Genomic DNA, 18,166 nt, shown 5'->3' with positions numbered 1-18,166 from the left:
CCACCTCAGGGTCTTTGACCTTGGCATCCTTCTGTCCAAGAGCATCCCACCCTTCTTCACCTACTGGACTCCCCCTCGTCAATCTGATCTCAGAGCAGGTGTCACGTCCACAGGAAAACCTTCTCTGAAACCCCCTACTCTAGGTCAGAGCCCCTGATTGTTCCTCTTGAAGGGCCAAGTTGTGACAGTTGGTAACTATACACTGACTTGTGTGATTATCTGATTCATGTCCATCTTTCCCACTAGACTATATGCTCCAATGCGGAGGCAGGGACTATGTCTATTTTGCTTATCACTGTGTGTTCAGCACCTAGCATAGTGCCAGACACCACACTGAACCCCTCTTTATCTTTCTGACTTCAGCTCCTCCCACTCCCTCTCCCCACCTCCACCCTTACCCCCTGCCAGCTTACTCAATTCCCACAGCACCAGCTTCCTTTCTGTTTCTTCAGGTCCTTAACAACCTCACCAGGGCCTTTGCATCTGCTGTTCCCTCAGCCTGGAAAGCTCCTGCCCCAGACTATAGCCGGTTCCCTCCCTTCCTTAACAACTTCAGAGGTTGGGTTCAAGTGCTGACCACAGGATCTGAAACTGCCAGTCTCCCCACACTCCCAGCTCTACCAACTATCTCAACACTCTTGAGACTGCTATATGTTTTAAAAAGATCAGTCTGGTTCCTGGGATGAGAGTCGAGTATAGAAGGGCAAGGACAAAACAGGGAGATCTGTTTGGAGGTTATCCCAATAATCTAGGCAAGAAAGCATCCTGGTTGAGGGTGGTAACAGTGGAAATAATGCAATGTGGTCATATTAAAATATTTGGAAGGCAGAGCTAACCAGGAGGTCCTGGTGAGTGGATGTGGGTATATGAATAAAGAATGTTGTCAAGGATGTCTTCATGAAAGAAAAGTGGTATATGTACCCCCTGTGCCTAGCAGAGTGCTTGATATCCAAGAGGTGCTTAATAAATGTTGAATACTGAGTGAACCAAAAGTACTGCACACATAATAAAGCCAAAGTACATTCTCGGCAATTAGCACATTGGATCCAACTTAAGTGAGAAGATTTCTCAGAATATTTGGCCACTCTTGACAGAGGTCAACATTTAGAGAGGTGTTTGGAGTGATCATATGATGGCTGTTGTACCATCAAGGAGGGTGGGCTGCCATTCCACACCCATGACACCTTTCCCAGGGGCCATTACTTGCAGCTGGCGTAGAGGAGCTGGCCTTCATACGGGAGCAGGAAGTAAGCAGCAGGACCAGTGATGGGTCTTTTCCTTTGTGCAATCGTTTGATTTTATTACAGTGAAGAAAAGCGGGAAGCAACTCATCCTGAAAAGGATTCTATTTTGGGACTTGGAACTGGGACTGCCAGATTTTTAGGAGTAATCTGAACAGAGCAAGAGAGGAGCTGGCCTCCTGATCACCTAGCTTGGAGTGGCCTCTTGGCCTGCTCCACCTTCCTGCAGCATCAGATGATGCTGACCCTCACCCCCTTCCTCACATACTCTCCTTCGATGGTATGCACCCTGTGGCCTGACAGCCTTCTCTGCTAACTTACCTTGTCTCCTTCCATCTCACTCCGCAGGCTGGCACTCCCAGGGTCTGTGCTGTACCTCCAGTGCCGTACCTTCTCATCCCTTTTACGCAGGTGGCTCCCTTGTCTATAGCTCCAGCTTCAGCCCTTCTCCTGCATCTTAATTCCACACTTGGAACTCTCCGACTGACTTCCAGCCGTGATGCTGGAACAACAGCAACAGCGCTGATACCAGCTACCTTTTAATGAGTGCAGTGTGCCAAGTGCTAAACACTTCACACGTGTTTTCTTATTTAATCCTCACGTCTACCCTATGAAGTAGGTACTATTGTTAGTCCCAGCAGAGAGGTGAGAAACCAAGGCTCAGAGAAGTTACTTGATTTGTCCGAGGAGATAACAAATAAGTGGACAAGCAAGATGGAGGCCCACATGTGTTTGCCTCCAAAGCTCTGGTATCTCAGTCTTCTCTTTGCTTCTCTGATATCTCATCTTCCCTGCCCATCCACCACCCCTATACACATATGTGCACGTGCGTGCACACACACACTTCCTTACTTCTGATAAACCAATCATCACTAACAACCACTACACGAAGATCACCTGGGAGGTCACAAGAGGTGAAAAGCCCAAGTTTGAGAATGATCTACCTTTCTTATAAATAAACAGCAAATGGTTCATGGTTATCTCTATATTATCACTTGTTCACCTGAATTTCAATATGCTTTACTGAGTTAGAAGGTAAGAGGCGGGTCTGAGCTAGTCAGCTAGTGCGAACCTCCAGAGTCCGATCTCCTTTCTACCCTGGCCTAGCACAGGGCCGGGCACACAGAAGGCACTCAAACAGGCTTCAGGGAGGAATGAGCACATAAAATTGTGAAAAGTCAGCTGTCTGATGAGGTCTGGTCTTTTGAATAACTTTTTCTCCCTGATTTCATGAGAAAGGTGCTGGATTTCTAAGTCAAGGATCACTTTGGCAATTAGTTAACAATATAATTTTTAAAAATGGTCTCCTCGGGCAGATGGTGACCTTAGTCAGAGCAGGGAGCACGTGTATCTTCTTTAATGCATTGCTCCAGGACTCAGCATAGTGCCCTGCATGTTGTGGTAATCAGTAAACACTGTTTAATGAAGAATCAACAGTTGAGTCGTGACTGTTTCATTTATTTGCAGGTAAAGGTGGACTAAAGTTATTTCAGCTCTTAAGCTTCAATTTTTATGTCTATAAAAACAAGCCAATTATAGAGGAGGAGGCAGGGGTCAGCATTTCATTAGCACCCCACAAACTGCTTCATAACAAACTACAGATGCCTTGCCTGTGTGTAACACCTAGTAAGCACTACTAGAGGTAGGTGAAGCTCTCATATAAAGGTGTGTATACTTCCGCTGACCCCCAGGAGCTCACTACAAAACAAAGGTACACATTTGGCCACGATCTAGTTCCCCTGAACAATGTGCAAGAAAGAATAACTCAAAGCCTAAAGGGGTCCATATATATATATATAATATATGTATATATTTATTTTCATAGTCCTATGCATATTTAAAATTTAAAATCAGATATATATGCATTTGCACAGGGTTATAAAAAAATCCCGTCTTAATTAGAACACTAGAAAAATATAGAAAAAAATGAGACTAAAATTTGACCATAATCCCACCAGGATGTAATCTTTGTTGCCTTTCTAGGTGTGTTTCTGTTCCACCTAGAATGTGGAAAATTAGAAAGAGTAACACTCCCACCATAACAAGAGAAAGCCAGATAATCTGCAAAATCCTAACTGTTCTTTAACCCATCAGACGGCTGAGGTCACAATCGCCTAGCTTGGAATACATAGAAAGACAGGTACCTCCAAAGAGAGGAGGACTTGGGAACAGGTTCATCTATATCTGAGGGAGGAAAGTGGGACATCTAAGTAAAAAGAATTCAGCTCAATTTGTAAAACAAATTGCTAAAGGCAATGTATGAACTCACATGAGAGTATAGAACTCTGGGAGCGACGGATGCAAAGGAAGTTTACATCTATTCACAAGATCTTCTCCACAGACCTCACCAGGTTCTAATGAAGAATCCCCAAGAACAGAGAATGGAGGAAGCCTATCTCTGAGGTGCCTGTTTGCAGGAGGGGAGCAACCACTGCTGTGGGAATAGCATGAAGCCCTAGCCAGCCCTCTCTTCCCTATGCAACAAAAGCCTCAAGTGGCTAGCGGGAGGACAGAAACACTGTTGACTGTAGGCAAAGAAAGAGACCAATTGCGGGTGGGGGAAATGAAAACAAAAAACTCCCTAACCTTGGTAGAAACCCATCACAGGCTCAGACTATTAGAGGTTTCTCTCTGGGATGGGACAGGATCACTGAGATTGCCCAACTCTGAGAGCCAAAAACACAGGGCTTGCTGGGACTAAGCCAGGACAGCAGGGAACCCCCACCCCCCCCACCTCAGCCCCAAAGCGGCTAACAAGTGTGTATACTTACAGGGAAGGCCTAAGGGTGTAGCAGCAACATTGAAAATAACCCCCTCAACAAACAAACTTCCAACATAAGCACAGGTACCCCAGAAGAATTTGGATCTGGTAGTCCACTGAGGGTACCCATAGCAACAGCAAAACCCACACCCAATCAATGCCTGAATCAACTGACTCAACTCAACTCAATTCCTCACATTAAGAGCCTAGGAGAAAAGAGGCATGTCTATTTCCAGGCATAAATACTATCTACTTCAGTCCCTACTGTTCTTTTTTCTTTTTTTTTTTTTAAGCAGTCTCTACTGTTCTAACCACTGTTTTGAAGTCAATAAAAAATTATAGGATACACAGAAAATTAAGAAAAAGAACCACTATGACTAAATGGATAAAAAAAACAAGACTCATCTATATGCTGCCTACAAGAAACTTATTTCAGACCTAAGACACATACAGACTGAAAGTGAAGGTATGCAAAATGAGAGTGAAAAAAGAAAAAAATGATGGGTAGCAATACTTATATAAGACAAAAAAGGACTTTAAAACAAAGGCCGTAACAAGAGACAAAGAAGGGCATTACATAATGATAAAGGAATCCATCCAATAAGAGGATAAAACAATTATAAATATCCAAGCATCCAACACAGGAGCACCTAAATACGTAAAGCAAATATTAACAGACGTAAAAGGAGAAGTTGACAGTAATACATTAATAGTAGGGGAACTTAACAGCCCATTTACATCAATGGGCGGATTATCCAGGCAGAAAATCAATAAGGAAACAGTGGCTTTGAATGATACATTAGACCAGATGGACTTAACAGATATATTCAAAACATTCCATCTTAAAACAGCAGAATGCACATTCTTTTCAAGTTCATATGGAACATTCTGCAGGATAGATCACATGTTAGGTCACAAAACAAGTCTCAATAAATTTAATATTTAAATATTATTAAGCATCTTTTCTGATCACAAGGGTATGAAACTAGAAATCAATTACAAAAAAAAAAAAACTAGAAAAAACACAAACACATGGAGGCTAAACAAAATGCTACTAAACAACCAATGGGTCAATGAAGAAATCAAAGAGGAAATGATGGGCATTAAGGAGGGCACTTGATGGAATGAGTACTGGGTGTTATATGCAACTGATGAATCACTAAATTCTACCCCTGAAACTAATAATACACTATATGTTAACAAAACTGAATTTAAATAAAAAATTTAAAAAAATACATAGAGACAAATGAAATTGAAAACCCAATGGTCCAAAATCTTTGGGACACAGCAAAAGCAGTTCTAAGAGGGAAGTTTATAGTGATACAGGGCTACCTCAAGAAACAAAAAATATTTCAAATAATCTAATATTATACATAAAGGAATTAGAAAAAGAACAAAGCCCCAAGTTAGTAGAAGGAAGGAATAAAGATCAGAGTGGAAATAAATGAAACAGGAACAAGACAAGGATGTTCACTCTTGCCAACTTTTAGTCAACAGAGTACCAGAAGTCCTAGCCACAGCAATCAGACAAGAGAAAGAATTAAAAGGCATCCAAACTGGTAAAGTAGAAGTAAAACTGCAGATGACATGATACTATATATAGAAAACCCCAGGGTCCACCGTAAAACTATTAGAACTAATAAATGAGTTCAGTAAAGTTACAGGACACAAAATTAATATACAGAAATCTATTGCATTTCTATACACTAATAATGAAGTAGCAGAAGAAGAAATTAAGAAAACAATCCCATATACACATGCACCAAAAAGAATAAAATACCTAGGAATAAACTTTAACCAAGGAGGTGAAAAGCCTATACTCTAAAAACTGTAAGACACTGATGAAAGAAACAGAATACAACATGAACAAATATAAAGAAATACATGCTTATGGATTAGAAGAACTAATATTGTTAAAATGTCCATACTACCCAAAGTAATCTATAGATTCAATGCAATCTCTATCAAAACACCAACAGTATTTCTCAGAGAACTAGAACAAATAATCCTAAAATTGATAAGGAAACACAAAAAATCCCAAATAGCCAAAGCAATCTTGAGAAAGAACAAAGCGGAAGGTACCACAATCCCAGATGTTAAGATATACTACAAAGCTAAAGTAATCAAAACAGTAAAGTACTGGGACAAAATAGACATATAGATCACTGGCACAGGATAGAGAGTCTGAAATAAACCCATGCTCATATGGTCAATTTATCTATGGCAAAGGAGGCAAGAATATACAATGGGCAAAAGACAGCCTTTGAAACAAATGGTGTTGGGAAAACAAGACAAAAACACACACAAAAACCCTCAAAATAGATTAAAGACTTAAATATGAGACCTGAAACCACAAAACTCCTAAGAGAAAACCTAGGTAGTAATCTCTTGGACATTGACCTTAGTAACACATTTATGGATATGTCTCCTCAGGCAAGGGAAACAAAAGCAAAAATAAACTATAGGGACTACATCAAAATAAAAAGCTTTTGCACAGCAAAGGAAACAATCAACAAAACAAAAAGGCAATCTACTGAATGGGAGGAGATATCTGCAAATGATGTATCCAATAAGGGGTTAATATCCAAAATATATGAAGAACATATACAACTCAACACCAAAAAACAGGTAATCCAATTAAAAATAAGCAGAGGACCTGAATAGACATTTTTCAAAGAAGACCTACAGATGGCAAACAGACACAGGAAAAGATGCTCAACATCGCTAATCACCAGGGAAGCACAAATCAAAACCACAATGAGATAGTACCTCACACCAGTCACAATGGGTAGTATCAAAAAAGCAAAAAATAAGAAGTGTTGGTGAAGATATGGAGCAAAGGGAACCTTCCTGCTCTGTTGGTGAAAAGGTGAATTAATTCAATCACTGTGGAAAACAGTATGGAGGTTCCTTGGAAAATTACAAATAGAAATACCATACAATTCAGTAATTCCACTCTGGCTGTTTACTCAAAATGAAAACACTAATTTGAAAAGATATATGCATTCCTATATCCACTGCAGCATATTTACAACAGCCAAGATATGGAAGCAGCCCAAGTGCCCACCAATAACTAGATAAAGAAGATGTGGTATATATACACAACGGAATATTACTTCACCATAAAAAGAATGAGATGTTGCCATTTGCAACAAAATGCATGAACCTAGAAAGTATTATGTTAAGTGAAATAAGTCAGACAGAAAAGACAAATACCATATGGACCTCACTGATATGAGGAATTCTTAATCTCAGGAAACAAACTGAGGGTTGCTGGGGTGGGGGGGGGGGGGGGGGGGAGGGGGTAGCTGGGTGATAGACATTGGGGAGGGTATGTGCTATGGTGAGTGCTGTGAATTGTGCAAGACTGTTGAATCACAGATCTGTACCTCTGAAACAAATAATGCAATATATGTTAAGAAAAAAAAAAAAGAAGAAGAAGATAGCAGGAGGGGAAGAATGAAGGGGGGGAAATTGGAGGGGGAGATGAACCATGAGAGACGATGGACTCTGAAAAACAAACTGAGGGTTCTAGAGGGGAGGGGGGTGGGAGGATGGGTTAGCCTGGTGATGGGTATTAAAGAGGGCACGTTCTGCATGGAGCACTGGGTGTTATGCACAAACAATGAATCATGGAACACTACATCAAAAACTAACGATGTAATGTATGATGATTAACATAACAATAAAAATTAAAAAAAAAAGACAAATACCATATGATTTCACCTATACGTGGATTCTAAAAACCAACCAACCAAACATAAAACCAGAAACAGACTCATAAACACAGAGAACAAACTGGTGGTTGCCAGAGGGGAGGGGGGTAGGGAGAATGGGCAAAATAGGTGAAGGGAATTATGATGTACAAACTTCCAGTTTTAAAACAAGTAAGTCACAGGGATGAAAGGTACAGCATAGGGAATATAGTCAATATTATAATAATGTTGGATAGTGACCGATGGTAACTACCCTTATTTCAGTGAGCACTGATAATGTATAGAATTGTCCAATCACTATGCTATATGCCTGAAACTAATATAACATTGTAGGTCAACTATTCTCCAAAAATAAAAGTTTTAAAAAGAGAAAGGATCCACTCTCAAGAGATAAAGCAATCAAGAGAACCTGACTATCAAACAGGGAATTTAAAATAACCATGGTTAATATGTCAAAGGCTCCCATGGAAAAGATAAACAATAAGCATGAACAGGTGAGGAATTTCAGCAGAAACAGAAAGAATAAAAATGAAATGTTAGAAATGAAAATAAAAACAAAACATGGCAACAGAGATGAAGAATGCCATCAACAGCTTCATTAGTAAAGTTGACATATAGTAGAAAAAAATCAGTACGCCTACAGATAGGCCAATAAAAATGACCTAAACCAAACCACAAAATGAGTGAAAAAAGTTAAACAGAGCCTCCAAGGCGGTTGTGGAACAATATCAAATGGTATGGCATGCATGTAACTGAAATAACAGAAGGAGAAGAGAGAGAGAAAACAGAGCAGAAGATAATGGCAGGGAGTTTTCCAAATATAATGAAACACATCAAAGCACAGATCTAAGACGTTCAAAAAATCTCAAGCAGGATTAAAAAAAACAAAACAAAACAACGAGACACATCATATTTAAACAGCTAAAAGCTAAAGATAGAGAAAATCTTGAAGGCAGCCAGAGGGGGAGAAAAAGGCACATTGTATACCGAATGGGCAAGATGTACGAACATGCAAGCCAGAAAAAACAGATTAAAATCTTTAAAGTGCTGAAAACAAAACGCAAAACTTGTGAATCCAGAACACCATACCCACTGAAAGTATCTTTCAGAAATGAAAGAGAAATAGACTTTTTTGGACCAACAAAAGCTGAAATAATTCAGTAGCACCCGACCTGCAATGTTAGAAAAGTTCTTCAGGCAGGGGGATATGATAATATATCACAGAAACTGGGATCTATATAAAGAAATGAGGATCAGAAATCATTAGACTGAAGGTAAATTTAAAGATTGTTTTCCATATCTTTAATTGCTCTAAAGGATAATTATCTAAAGCAAAAACAGTAACAATGTATGTGAGTTTAGAGCATATACGAAACCAAAATGTGTGACAGCAACCGCATAAAAAATGAGAGAATGAAATGAGGGTAGACTGTTGTAAGGTCCCTGTACTACGTGAGAAGCAGCATGATATTATCTGATGTAATGTATGATGATTAACATAACAATATTATGTTATTGAATGTGGGCTGTAAGGAAGAAAGATCTTAAACCTAGAGGCAACCACTAAAAAATTTTTTTAAAGAGATATAAATAACAGTCTGGTTATGGAGATAAAATAGAATAAAAAAATTTAATTTAAAACTAGACACAAAGAGAGGAAAAATGGATAAAAACTGAAGGAACTAATAGAAAACAACTAGTGGGGGGGCACCTGTGAGGCTTGGTCAGTTGAGCGCCCGACTCTTGGTTTCAGCTCAGGTCATGATCTCAGGGTCATGTGATTGAGCCCCACGCGGGGCTCTGGGCTCAGTGGGGAGTCTGCTTGAAAATTCTCTCCTTCTACCCCTCCCCCCATGCGCTCATGCTCTGTCACACTCTCTAAAAATAAACAATCTTTAAAAAAAAGAAAACAACTGGTTAGATGGAAATTTTTAATGCACCGTATCATTAATATCATTAAATGCAAAGGCCTAGACATGGCAACTAAAAATGGAAATTGTCAGATTGGATAAAAAAGCAAAAACTCACTATATTGGTTACATAAGATCTACTTTAAATATGAAGACACAGAGGGGTGCCTGGGTGGCTCAGTCGTTAAGCATCTGCCTTCGGCTCATGTCATGATCCCAGGGTCCTGGGATCGAGTTCCGCATCGGGCTCCCTGCTCAGCGGGAAGCCTGCTTCTCCCTCTCCCACTCCCCCTGCTTGTGTTCCCTCTCTCGCTGTGTCTCTCTCTGTCAAATAAATAAATAAAATCTTTAAAATAATAAATAAATAAATAAATAAATAAATAAATAAGAAGACACAGAGTAACAGGGTGGAAAAGGGTATGCCATGCAAACCCCGAATGATAAGGGGCTGGCAGTGGGAGGAAGAGGGGCATGAGAAAAATTTTAAAGTGATGAAACTATATTTCAATTATACAGTTGACACTTGAACAACATGGATATGAACTCTGTGAGCACACTTATACAGGAATTGTTTTTCAATAAATACTGTACTGTAAATTTATTTTTTCTTTCTTATGATTTTCTTAACAGCATTTTCCTTTCTCTGGCTTACTCTATTGTAAGAATATAGTATATAATACACGTAACAACCAAAATAGGTGTTAACTGCCTGTTTATGTTATTGGTAAGGCTTCTGGTCAGCAATAGTCTATTAGTACTTAAGTTTTGGGGGTGTTGAAAGTTATACACAAATTTTCAACTGCACAGGGGATCGGCACCCTAATCCCTGTGTTGTTCAAGGGTCAACTGTATACACTAAAAATGGTGAATGTTAATATATACAAAGTATACTTCAATAAGCCTGAATTTTAAAAATAAAATTAAATAAAAATCTATAAACATATACATAATATAAAATGAAATGATAGAACTAAGAACAAAAGTATCTGTTGTGTCAATAAATGTAATTGGTCTATTATCTAGTAAGAGAAAAAATCAGATTGAACTATAAAACAAATTCTAAAATGGTTCTGCATATAAGTGAGTTATAAAGGTTAAAAATAAAAAGATGGGCAAATGTATTCAAACAGATGAAAACAAAAATAACACAGAGGTCATGATCTTAATATCAGACAACCCAAATTCTGGGCCAAAAAAAAAACTTGAATTAGACTTTATAATGCTAAGTGTACTAAAAAAAATAATGCTAAGAGTACAATTTACAATGAAGATGTTGCGATTCATAATGAAAGTATTACATTGAAGATTAAAGTAGCTAGAAATATCAAGCATCATATAACATAGCATCAACATTCAAAAACAAAAACTAAGGGAGATTCAAGGTGAAATAGGTTAGCACATATTAGTAATAAGTCTTAAACCTATTTATCGGTCTTGGTCCATAACAGTCTAAGTGGACAGCACTAAGACAACAGAGGAACTAAATAACAATTGGGATGCCTGGGTGGCTCAGTTGGTTAAGAGTCTGCCTTCGGCTCAGGTCATGATCTCAGGGACCTGGGCTCGAGTCCTGTGTCGGGCTCCCTGCTCAGCAGGGAGTCTGCTTGTCCTTCTCCCTCTGCTTGTGCTCTCTTTCTCGCTCTCTCAAATAAATGAATAAAATCTTTAAAAAAAAGAAATTACACACACACACACACACACACACACACACACAGATAATAAAAGGCAAGCATACCAGTAGGAAAAAAAAAATGGGTAAGGAATTCTAACAGGTATTTTACTGAACAGGGGATTTCAATATTCCGAAAACTTGGAATAATGTTCAACTCACTAGTGATCAGAGATCACTGGTTGTCCCTCTCCCTCTGCCATTACCTCCTGCTTGTGCTCTCTCTCTCAAATAAATAAATAAATAAATAAAATCTTAAAAAAAAGGAATGAAATAACAATAATCTTGACCCAAATACAGATCTGCCAAAGTCTGTACTTCAAAGACAGAGAGTGCTTCTTCTTTCCAAAGGTCACAAAATTGACCATATATTAGACAACAAATAAAATCTAAGTAAAATCTCAAAAGAAGAAATAGTTCAGAAAACAGTCACTAATCACAAGGCAATAAAAAGCTAAAATGAGTAACATAACCAGAAGATAATAGTTCCTAACAATTGGAAGTTTTTAAGTACTCTTTTAAAATTTTTAGGACAAAGAGGAACTCCAAACTAAAGTTGCAAAATATCTAGAAAATAACAATGTTAAAATATTACATATCAAAACCTACAGGATGCAGCTCAAATAGTGCTCAAAGAAAAACCCAAGCCTGAAATATTTATATTATTAAACAAGAATGAAATAATTTTTGTCAATTGTTTTTGGTCACTGATAAAACAACAAACTATAGAGTGAACACTCAATAAAGTATTTGTTGAATAAATGAAGAACAGAGTAAACTTAGGAAAGTAAAATAAATGAGTTAAAAGAATTTAATTTATTAAAAAAAAAAGAAAGAGTAATAGTACCAATAAATATATCTAAGAGCATGTTTCTTGAAAAAATAAAACAGGTAAATTATCACAAACAAGTAGCAGAAAGCACAACTACACCAACTAAAATGTATTAAAGCAGAAATAATCAGACACAGAGGAAACTCAATGAGTCTACAAACCCACTTTGCTCAACCGTAAGCAAATAAATTTAAAGATCTAGAAGTGGATATTTTCTAGGAAGATATAACTTATCAAAACTTACCTCAGAGAAGACAGAAAATCTAAACGAACCAATTACTATAGAAAAAAAAAAAAAAAGAAAAATTTCAAAGATTTACTCCCACAAAACACCACACCCAGATGCCTTCAAAGGGGAATTAATTCCATATAGTCTTCAAGAGCAAATAATTTCAATGCTATTTAAAGTGTATCAGAACTTAGGGGAAGTGGGGGTGGGGAGAAGCTTCAGATTTCTTTTATGAAGCAAGAATAACATTGATACCAACAACTAATGAAGATTAAACACAAAAAGAAAATTGGAGACCAATCTCACTTTATGACTTTGATGCAGAAACTCTAAATAAAACATTAGCAAATAAAATCCTGTAGCACATTAAAAAAATATACTATGAGCAAGTGGGTTTATTCTAGGAATGCGAGAATGGTTCAATATTAGGAGATGGATAATATAATAATTTCCATAGATGATGAAAACCATTGGATAATATTCAACAACCATCCTTCATAAAACATTTAATGATTAAGAAAAGACAGACATTCCTTAACATGATAAAATATATCGGTCTTAATCCAAAAGCCAGGACAATGTCATAGAAGCACTAGATGCATTTTCATCAAAGTCAAGAAGTTCAACATGTTCTTGAGGCAATGTAATTAGATAAGAGAAATAAATGAGAGGTGTAAAAATTAGAAAACAACAGTAAAATTATCTGTATTTGTAGACAGTAATATTCTAAACATTGAAAATCTAAGAGAATCTGAAAAAAGAAATACAACAAGATAAGCTTGACATAGCCAGCTCCAAATACAACACATGGGTATCAGTAGGTTTCATATACACAAACCATCATCTGTCAAGAATTACGGAGGAAAAGACTGCATTCACAATAGCAACAAATAGATAAATATATAGAATAACTTTTTTTAAATGTGTAAGATTTATATGGAAAAAAAAACATTTACAATTCCTGCAGTCACAAAATTGAAGATCAGAATAAATGTCAAGGCAAACCATGTTCTTTGTTAGGAATTCTCAATATCATATATATATAATTTTCCCTAAATTGATCTCTAAATGTAATGTAATCCCAATAAGAATACATGTGCAAATGTTATATATGTACATATATACAGAAATAGACAAACTGATGACAAGGTAGTTCATATGGAAAAATAAGTGATAATAATAGGGAAATTATTAAAAAAGGAAAGTAAGTATGAGGAGCTAGTCCTACTAAATATGTTTAAAAGCACAAAACAAAACAGAATGACCCTGGAACATGAATGTATAGAAATATTAAGGGCATAGGATAGGAAGTCCAGAAACAGCTCCAAATACATATAAAATTTACTATACAAAAAAAGTGGCATCTCAACTCTGTGAAGAAAGGATGGAATAATTAGCATATGGTGCTGGGAGAACAGGATAGCTGCTGAGGAGAAAACAAAGCCACACTTCACATCTTACACCAGGATGAGTTCCAGATTGAACAAAGATTCAAAAGTACAAAATTAGGCCATAAAGTTAGTGTGATAAACCATGGGAAAATTACTTAATCATTGGAATGGGGAGGACTTTTAAAACTATGATACTGAATCCAGAAGCCATAAAAGCAAGGACTAATAAATTCAACTACATAAATATATTTCTGTGTGGCAAAGACAAAAGAATGACAGCAAAATGAGAAACTATTTGCAACTCTTAACACAGATAAATGGTTATTATACCCAATCAATAAAGAGCTCCTGGGGGCACCTGGGTGGCTCAGTCAGTTATGCATCTGCCTTTGGCTCAGGTCATAGTCCCAGGGTCCTGGGATCGAGCCCCGCATCGGGCTCCCTGCTCATCAGGGAGCCTGCTTCTCCCTCTCCTCCCTGCTCATGCTCTCTCTCGCTATCTCTCTCTCTCTCAAATAAATAAATAACATCTTTAAAAATAATAAAGAGTTCCTATAAATCAACGGGAAAAACATCAACCACCAAATAGAAAAATAATCAAAGGATAAGAACTGAGAGGTCACAGGAAAAAAAACAGAAGTTGCTCTTAAAGATACAAACAGATACTCAATTTCATAATAAAAGAAATGCACATCAAAACTTCACTGAGAAAAGTTTAAGTCACATACCCTTTGAACCAAAAATTCAGCCCTGTAGGAACTTATTCTGCACATACAGTTCATGTAGTGGGATAAGTGGTGTCCCCCTCCCCCGCCAGTATGTCCACCTGGCACCTGTGAAGGTGACCTTATTTGCAGATGTGATTGAATTAAGGATCTTTTTTTTTTTTAAGATTTATTTATTTATTTATTTGACAGAGAGAGAGAGAGAGCGAGAGAGGGAACACAAGCAGGGGGAGTGGGAGAAGGAGAAGCAGGCTCCCCGCTGAGCAGGGAGCCCGATGCGGGGCTCAATCCCAGGACCCTGGAATCATGACCTGAGCCGAAGGCAAAAGCTTAACGACTGAGCCACACAGATGCCCCTGAATTAAGGATCTTGAGATGAGATCTTAAATTAACTGTATGGACCTTAAATCCGATGACAAGTGTCCTTATAAGACACAGAGAGACACACAGAGTGGGAGTCAATGTGAAGACGAAGCAGAGACTGGAGAGATGCGTCTATAAGCCAAGGAACACCAAGGACTTCCAGCCACCACTAGAGGCTAGGAGAGAGGCACAGAGGACATCTCTGGAAGGAACCAAGGCTGCCAACACCTTGTTTCAGACTCCTGGCCTCCCAAACTATGAGAGAATTCATTTCTGTTGTTTTGAGCCACCCAGTTTGTGCTACCTTGCTGCTGCAGCCCTGGGAAGCTAATGCACCCCCCACCCCCCAACCCCGAAAAAGAATGTACATCATTCATCACAGCATTATTTGTAGTAAAACAAGACTGGAAACATGAAGACAACCGTTTACGTTCAGTCCAGTGGAAACAGTACGCAGGTATAAAAAAGAATAAAATCTCTTTACAGACTGATGTGGAAGGTTCTCTACCAGTCCCAACAGGAAACAGAGGCCACTCAAAATAGGAGAGTTTATTTACAAGGGACAAGTTATGAAGGTGTCGACAGGCATGTAGGAGCCCATGAGGGGGACCACTGCTATGCGGGGGGTAGGGGCAGGAGGCTCTCATCCACCCCATGTCCGAAGGACAAGCTTCCAACCTAAGCACAAGGTACTCTGGAAGAATTTGAATCTGGTGGTATGCTGGAAGGCCCCAGAGGCCTGTGGATGGCCACAGCCAGCCTAAGGTGACCTCCCAGGGATGGAGACAGAGTCCATCTCCCAATCTCCCTCTTCTCCCTCTCTCCTTCTGATCTCCCCATTGGCTGACCCCAGCTGGATGCCACAGGAAAAGGAGCCTTGTGAGGGCTCCAGCCCCTGGACAAGGGGCAGCATGGGGCACGGCAGGGAGTGATCTGGAGGGGCACAGAAGCCCCAGCATAAGCTCCAAGATTGTTTTTTTAAAACAAGGTGCAGAACAGTATAATAGAGTATATCACCGTTTCAGTGAGAAAGAGAACAAGAGTAAAATATATGCATTGGTTCTATGTGCACAGCAGATCTGGTTGGACCCCATCACCCTCACCCCGTACCAAGAAAATGACTCTATTTGATGCTCTACGGAGAGGTCTGGGGTGTCTGGGGAACAGGAGTTGGTGGGGGGAGACTTTTCACCATATACCGCATTACACCTTTTGAATTTTGAACCATACAAAGGGTTCAAAATGTTCAAATTTTTATTTATATTAAAAACTGTAAATCCAATTGAATTTTTAAAAGCCCAATGTCTACGGTCTTTACCAGGGAGAAGCCCTGACAGCAGCGGATTATGCTCAGTGAGAGAGAGGCAAGAACGCTCCGTGCTAAGGGCGCGTCACGACAAGAAGCATGCCCACCTGTCCGGTAACGCCTGCAGCACGGTGGGCATCAGCACCCCCGAGATAGCTTTGTAGAGGATGGAGTCACACACGCCGACGATGTTCACCACCGTGGAGGAGCCCAGCACAGGCAGCATGTGGGGGGGCATTCCTTGCCAAAAGTGCAGAAGGAAACTTTGAACCTGTATTGACCCACAAGAAAGGAGAACCATGAGGTTACCCGGGGCCCTCCCAACACAGCCTGGGGACTTCACCAGCCTGCACTGGGGTCGTCCGTTCCCCCTGCTGTGGGAGAGGAGGTCCCGCCCCCACCTTCCCCCTGCCCATCTGTGCGCTACACCCTCCGCTGCAGAACCACCTGGCCTGGCAGCCTGGGGTCGACTGTGCCCTGCGAGAGAGGACTAGCACATTAACCCGGCGACCCCTTCATGCTCACCATGGTCCGGGGGAAGTTTAAGGAAGGGAAGGTGGGATATTGCTCTTAACAAACTCAGAGTGCTAGCGCTCACTATTCTTTGGGCCTTTTGGGGGCCCTTGGGTGTTCTCAAAAAGAAGGGAGTAACGTGTGAGGTCCTGGTAAAAGGCATGTATCTCGAAGGGAGGAAATTACAGGTCTCAGACAAGTCTCCCGATTCAAATGTGTGTACCAAACCCGGAAGAAAATGCAAGGACCTCTTCCTATCCAAATTCCTCCATTCCCCAAAGAGCCCTGGTTGTTGCCACTATGGGATGCCAGATAGTGGTATGCGGGCGGTAAGCCACGTGGGCATTCCCACCCCAACCAGTAGCACGGAACAGAAACACAGGCGGCACTCGAGAGTGCATTATCAATATGACAGCAGGGGCCTGGCTGTGGGGCTGATGAGCACGTGGCAGAGCCCGTACCTAAGGCAGACAACTCCTCGGTGGCCTGTATACCTCCAGCTTCTAGTGCGTGAGCTGGAGGTCAGGGAGAGAGCAGGTGGGGGCCTGGGGTGCAGGACAAGATAAGGGAAGTGAAGGGGAACAGCAAAGATGGTTAACTGATGTACATAATACTATTAAAAATACCTAGAATTAAAAAAAAAAATACCTAGAGTTTAGCTAACACTGAGGAGTGGCTCATCTTGAAGATAGGGAACGAATGACTGAATTTTTGTGAATTCTCATAGGCTCGACTTGGTTCCTGGACTATGTGTCCTTCTTTTCCCCACAGATGGGTACTCTCGAACCCTCAGGTGTAGCATCACCCATATTCCTGGTTCCCTAAATCAACCCTGATCCAATGCAAAAGATATGTTAGTACCCCTTGTCTAATACTTTGGAGGTAGTATTACTGTGGGCATTAGCTTTATTTATCGAGGGACTACGACATGCCAGGTACTTCACATAGGTTCTCTCATGGAACACTTGTAATATTACTACAGCTGAGAATCCTTGCTCCCATTCTGTAGAGATATTAACTTACATGTCCAAATCCAGACAGCATGTCAGGGAATGGATGAGACAGAGCCCATGTCTGTCTCAGTCATTCGGCCGATCAGTCTCATGACTAGTTTGTTCTTCTCGTGGTAACAGGCCTTCTACCCCATTCCTGACACCCATAGCTCTCCTTGGATGGCTGCCCGCTTCCCAGTTTTCTACCCCTGCCCTGGCGACTTGCAGTGTCCCTCAGGCCCCTTCTAGGAGTAGGGTCTTGCTTTCCTCTGACCAGGCTACCTCTGACTCAAGTCTGGTGACCTGAGCTCAGCCTCCTGTGGCTGACTTCCCTGACATCCATGGCCTGCACTGAGTGGGAGGCTTAGGAGATAAGGCATGGGGAGAAATCATGTCCCCTGACTTCCTAGGGGGTACATGGTAATTGAACAAAAACATGATCAAAGTGGTGAATGGAGTTCAGGTTTATAAACTGTGACACTTAGGTCACAGTTCCATTTATTCCACAATAGTGAAAA

The 18,166-nt window shown here is 40.0% G+C and overlaps 1 protein-coding gene across 8 annotated transcripts in view; it reads right to left on the bottom strand.

The window, feature by feature from the left end:
* RFX4 (regulatory factor X4) overlaps positions 1-18,166 on the bottom strand; it is a 155,460-nt gene that overhangs the window by 47,819 nt on the left and 89,475 nt on the right. For all 8 annotated transcript variants that reach the window (XM_032416389.1, XM_032416385.1, XM_032416386.1 and 5 more), the window contains one exon: positions 16,251-16,414. In XM_032416389.1, the coding sequence (XP_032272280.1) occupies positions 16,251-16,414 (164 nt within the window). The remainder of the gene's footprint in view (positions 1-16,250; positions 16,415-18,166) is intronic.

This window comes from Phoca vitulina, unplaced genomic scaffold (genome assembly GCF_004348235.1).
Source record: "Phoca vitulina isolate PV1807 unplaced genomic scaffold, GSC_HSeal_1.0 scaffold19, whole genome shotgun sequence".
Classification (NCBI taxonomy): Eukaryota; Metazoa; Chordata; class Mammalia; order Carnivora; family Phocidae; genus Phoca; species Phoca vitulina.
The sequence above is the reverse complement of the archived record's forward strand: the minus strand, read 5'-3'. Positions and strand labels throughout refer to the sequence as shown.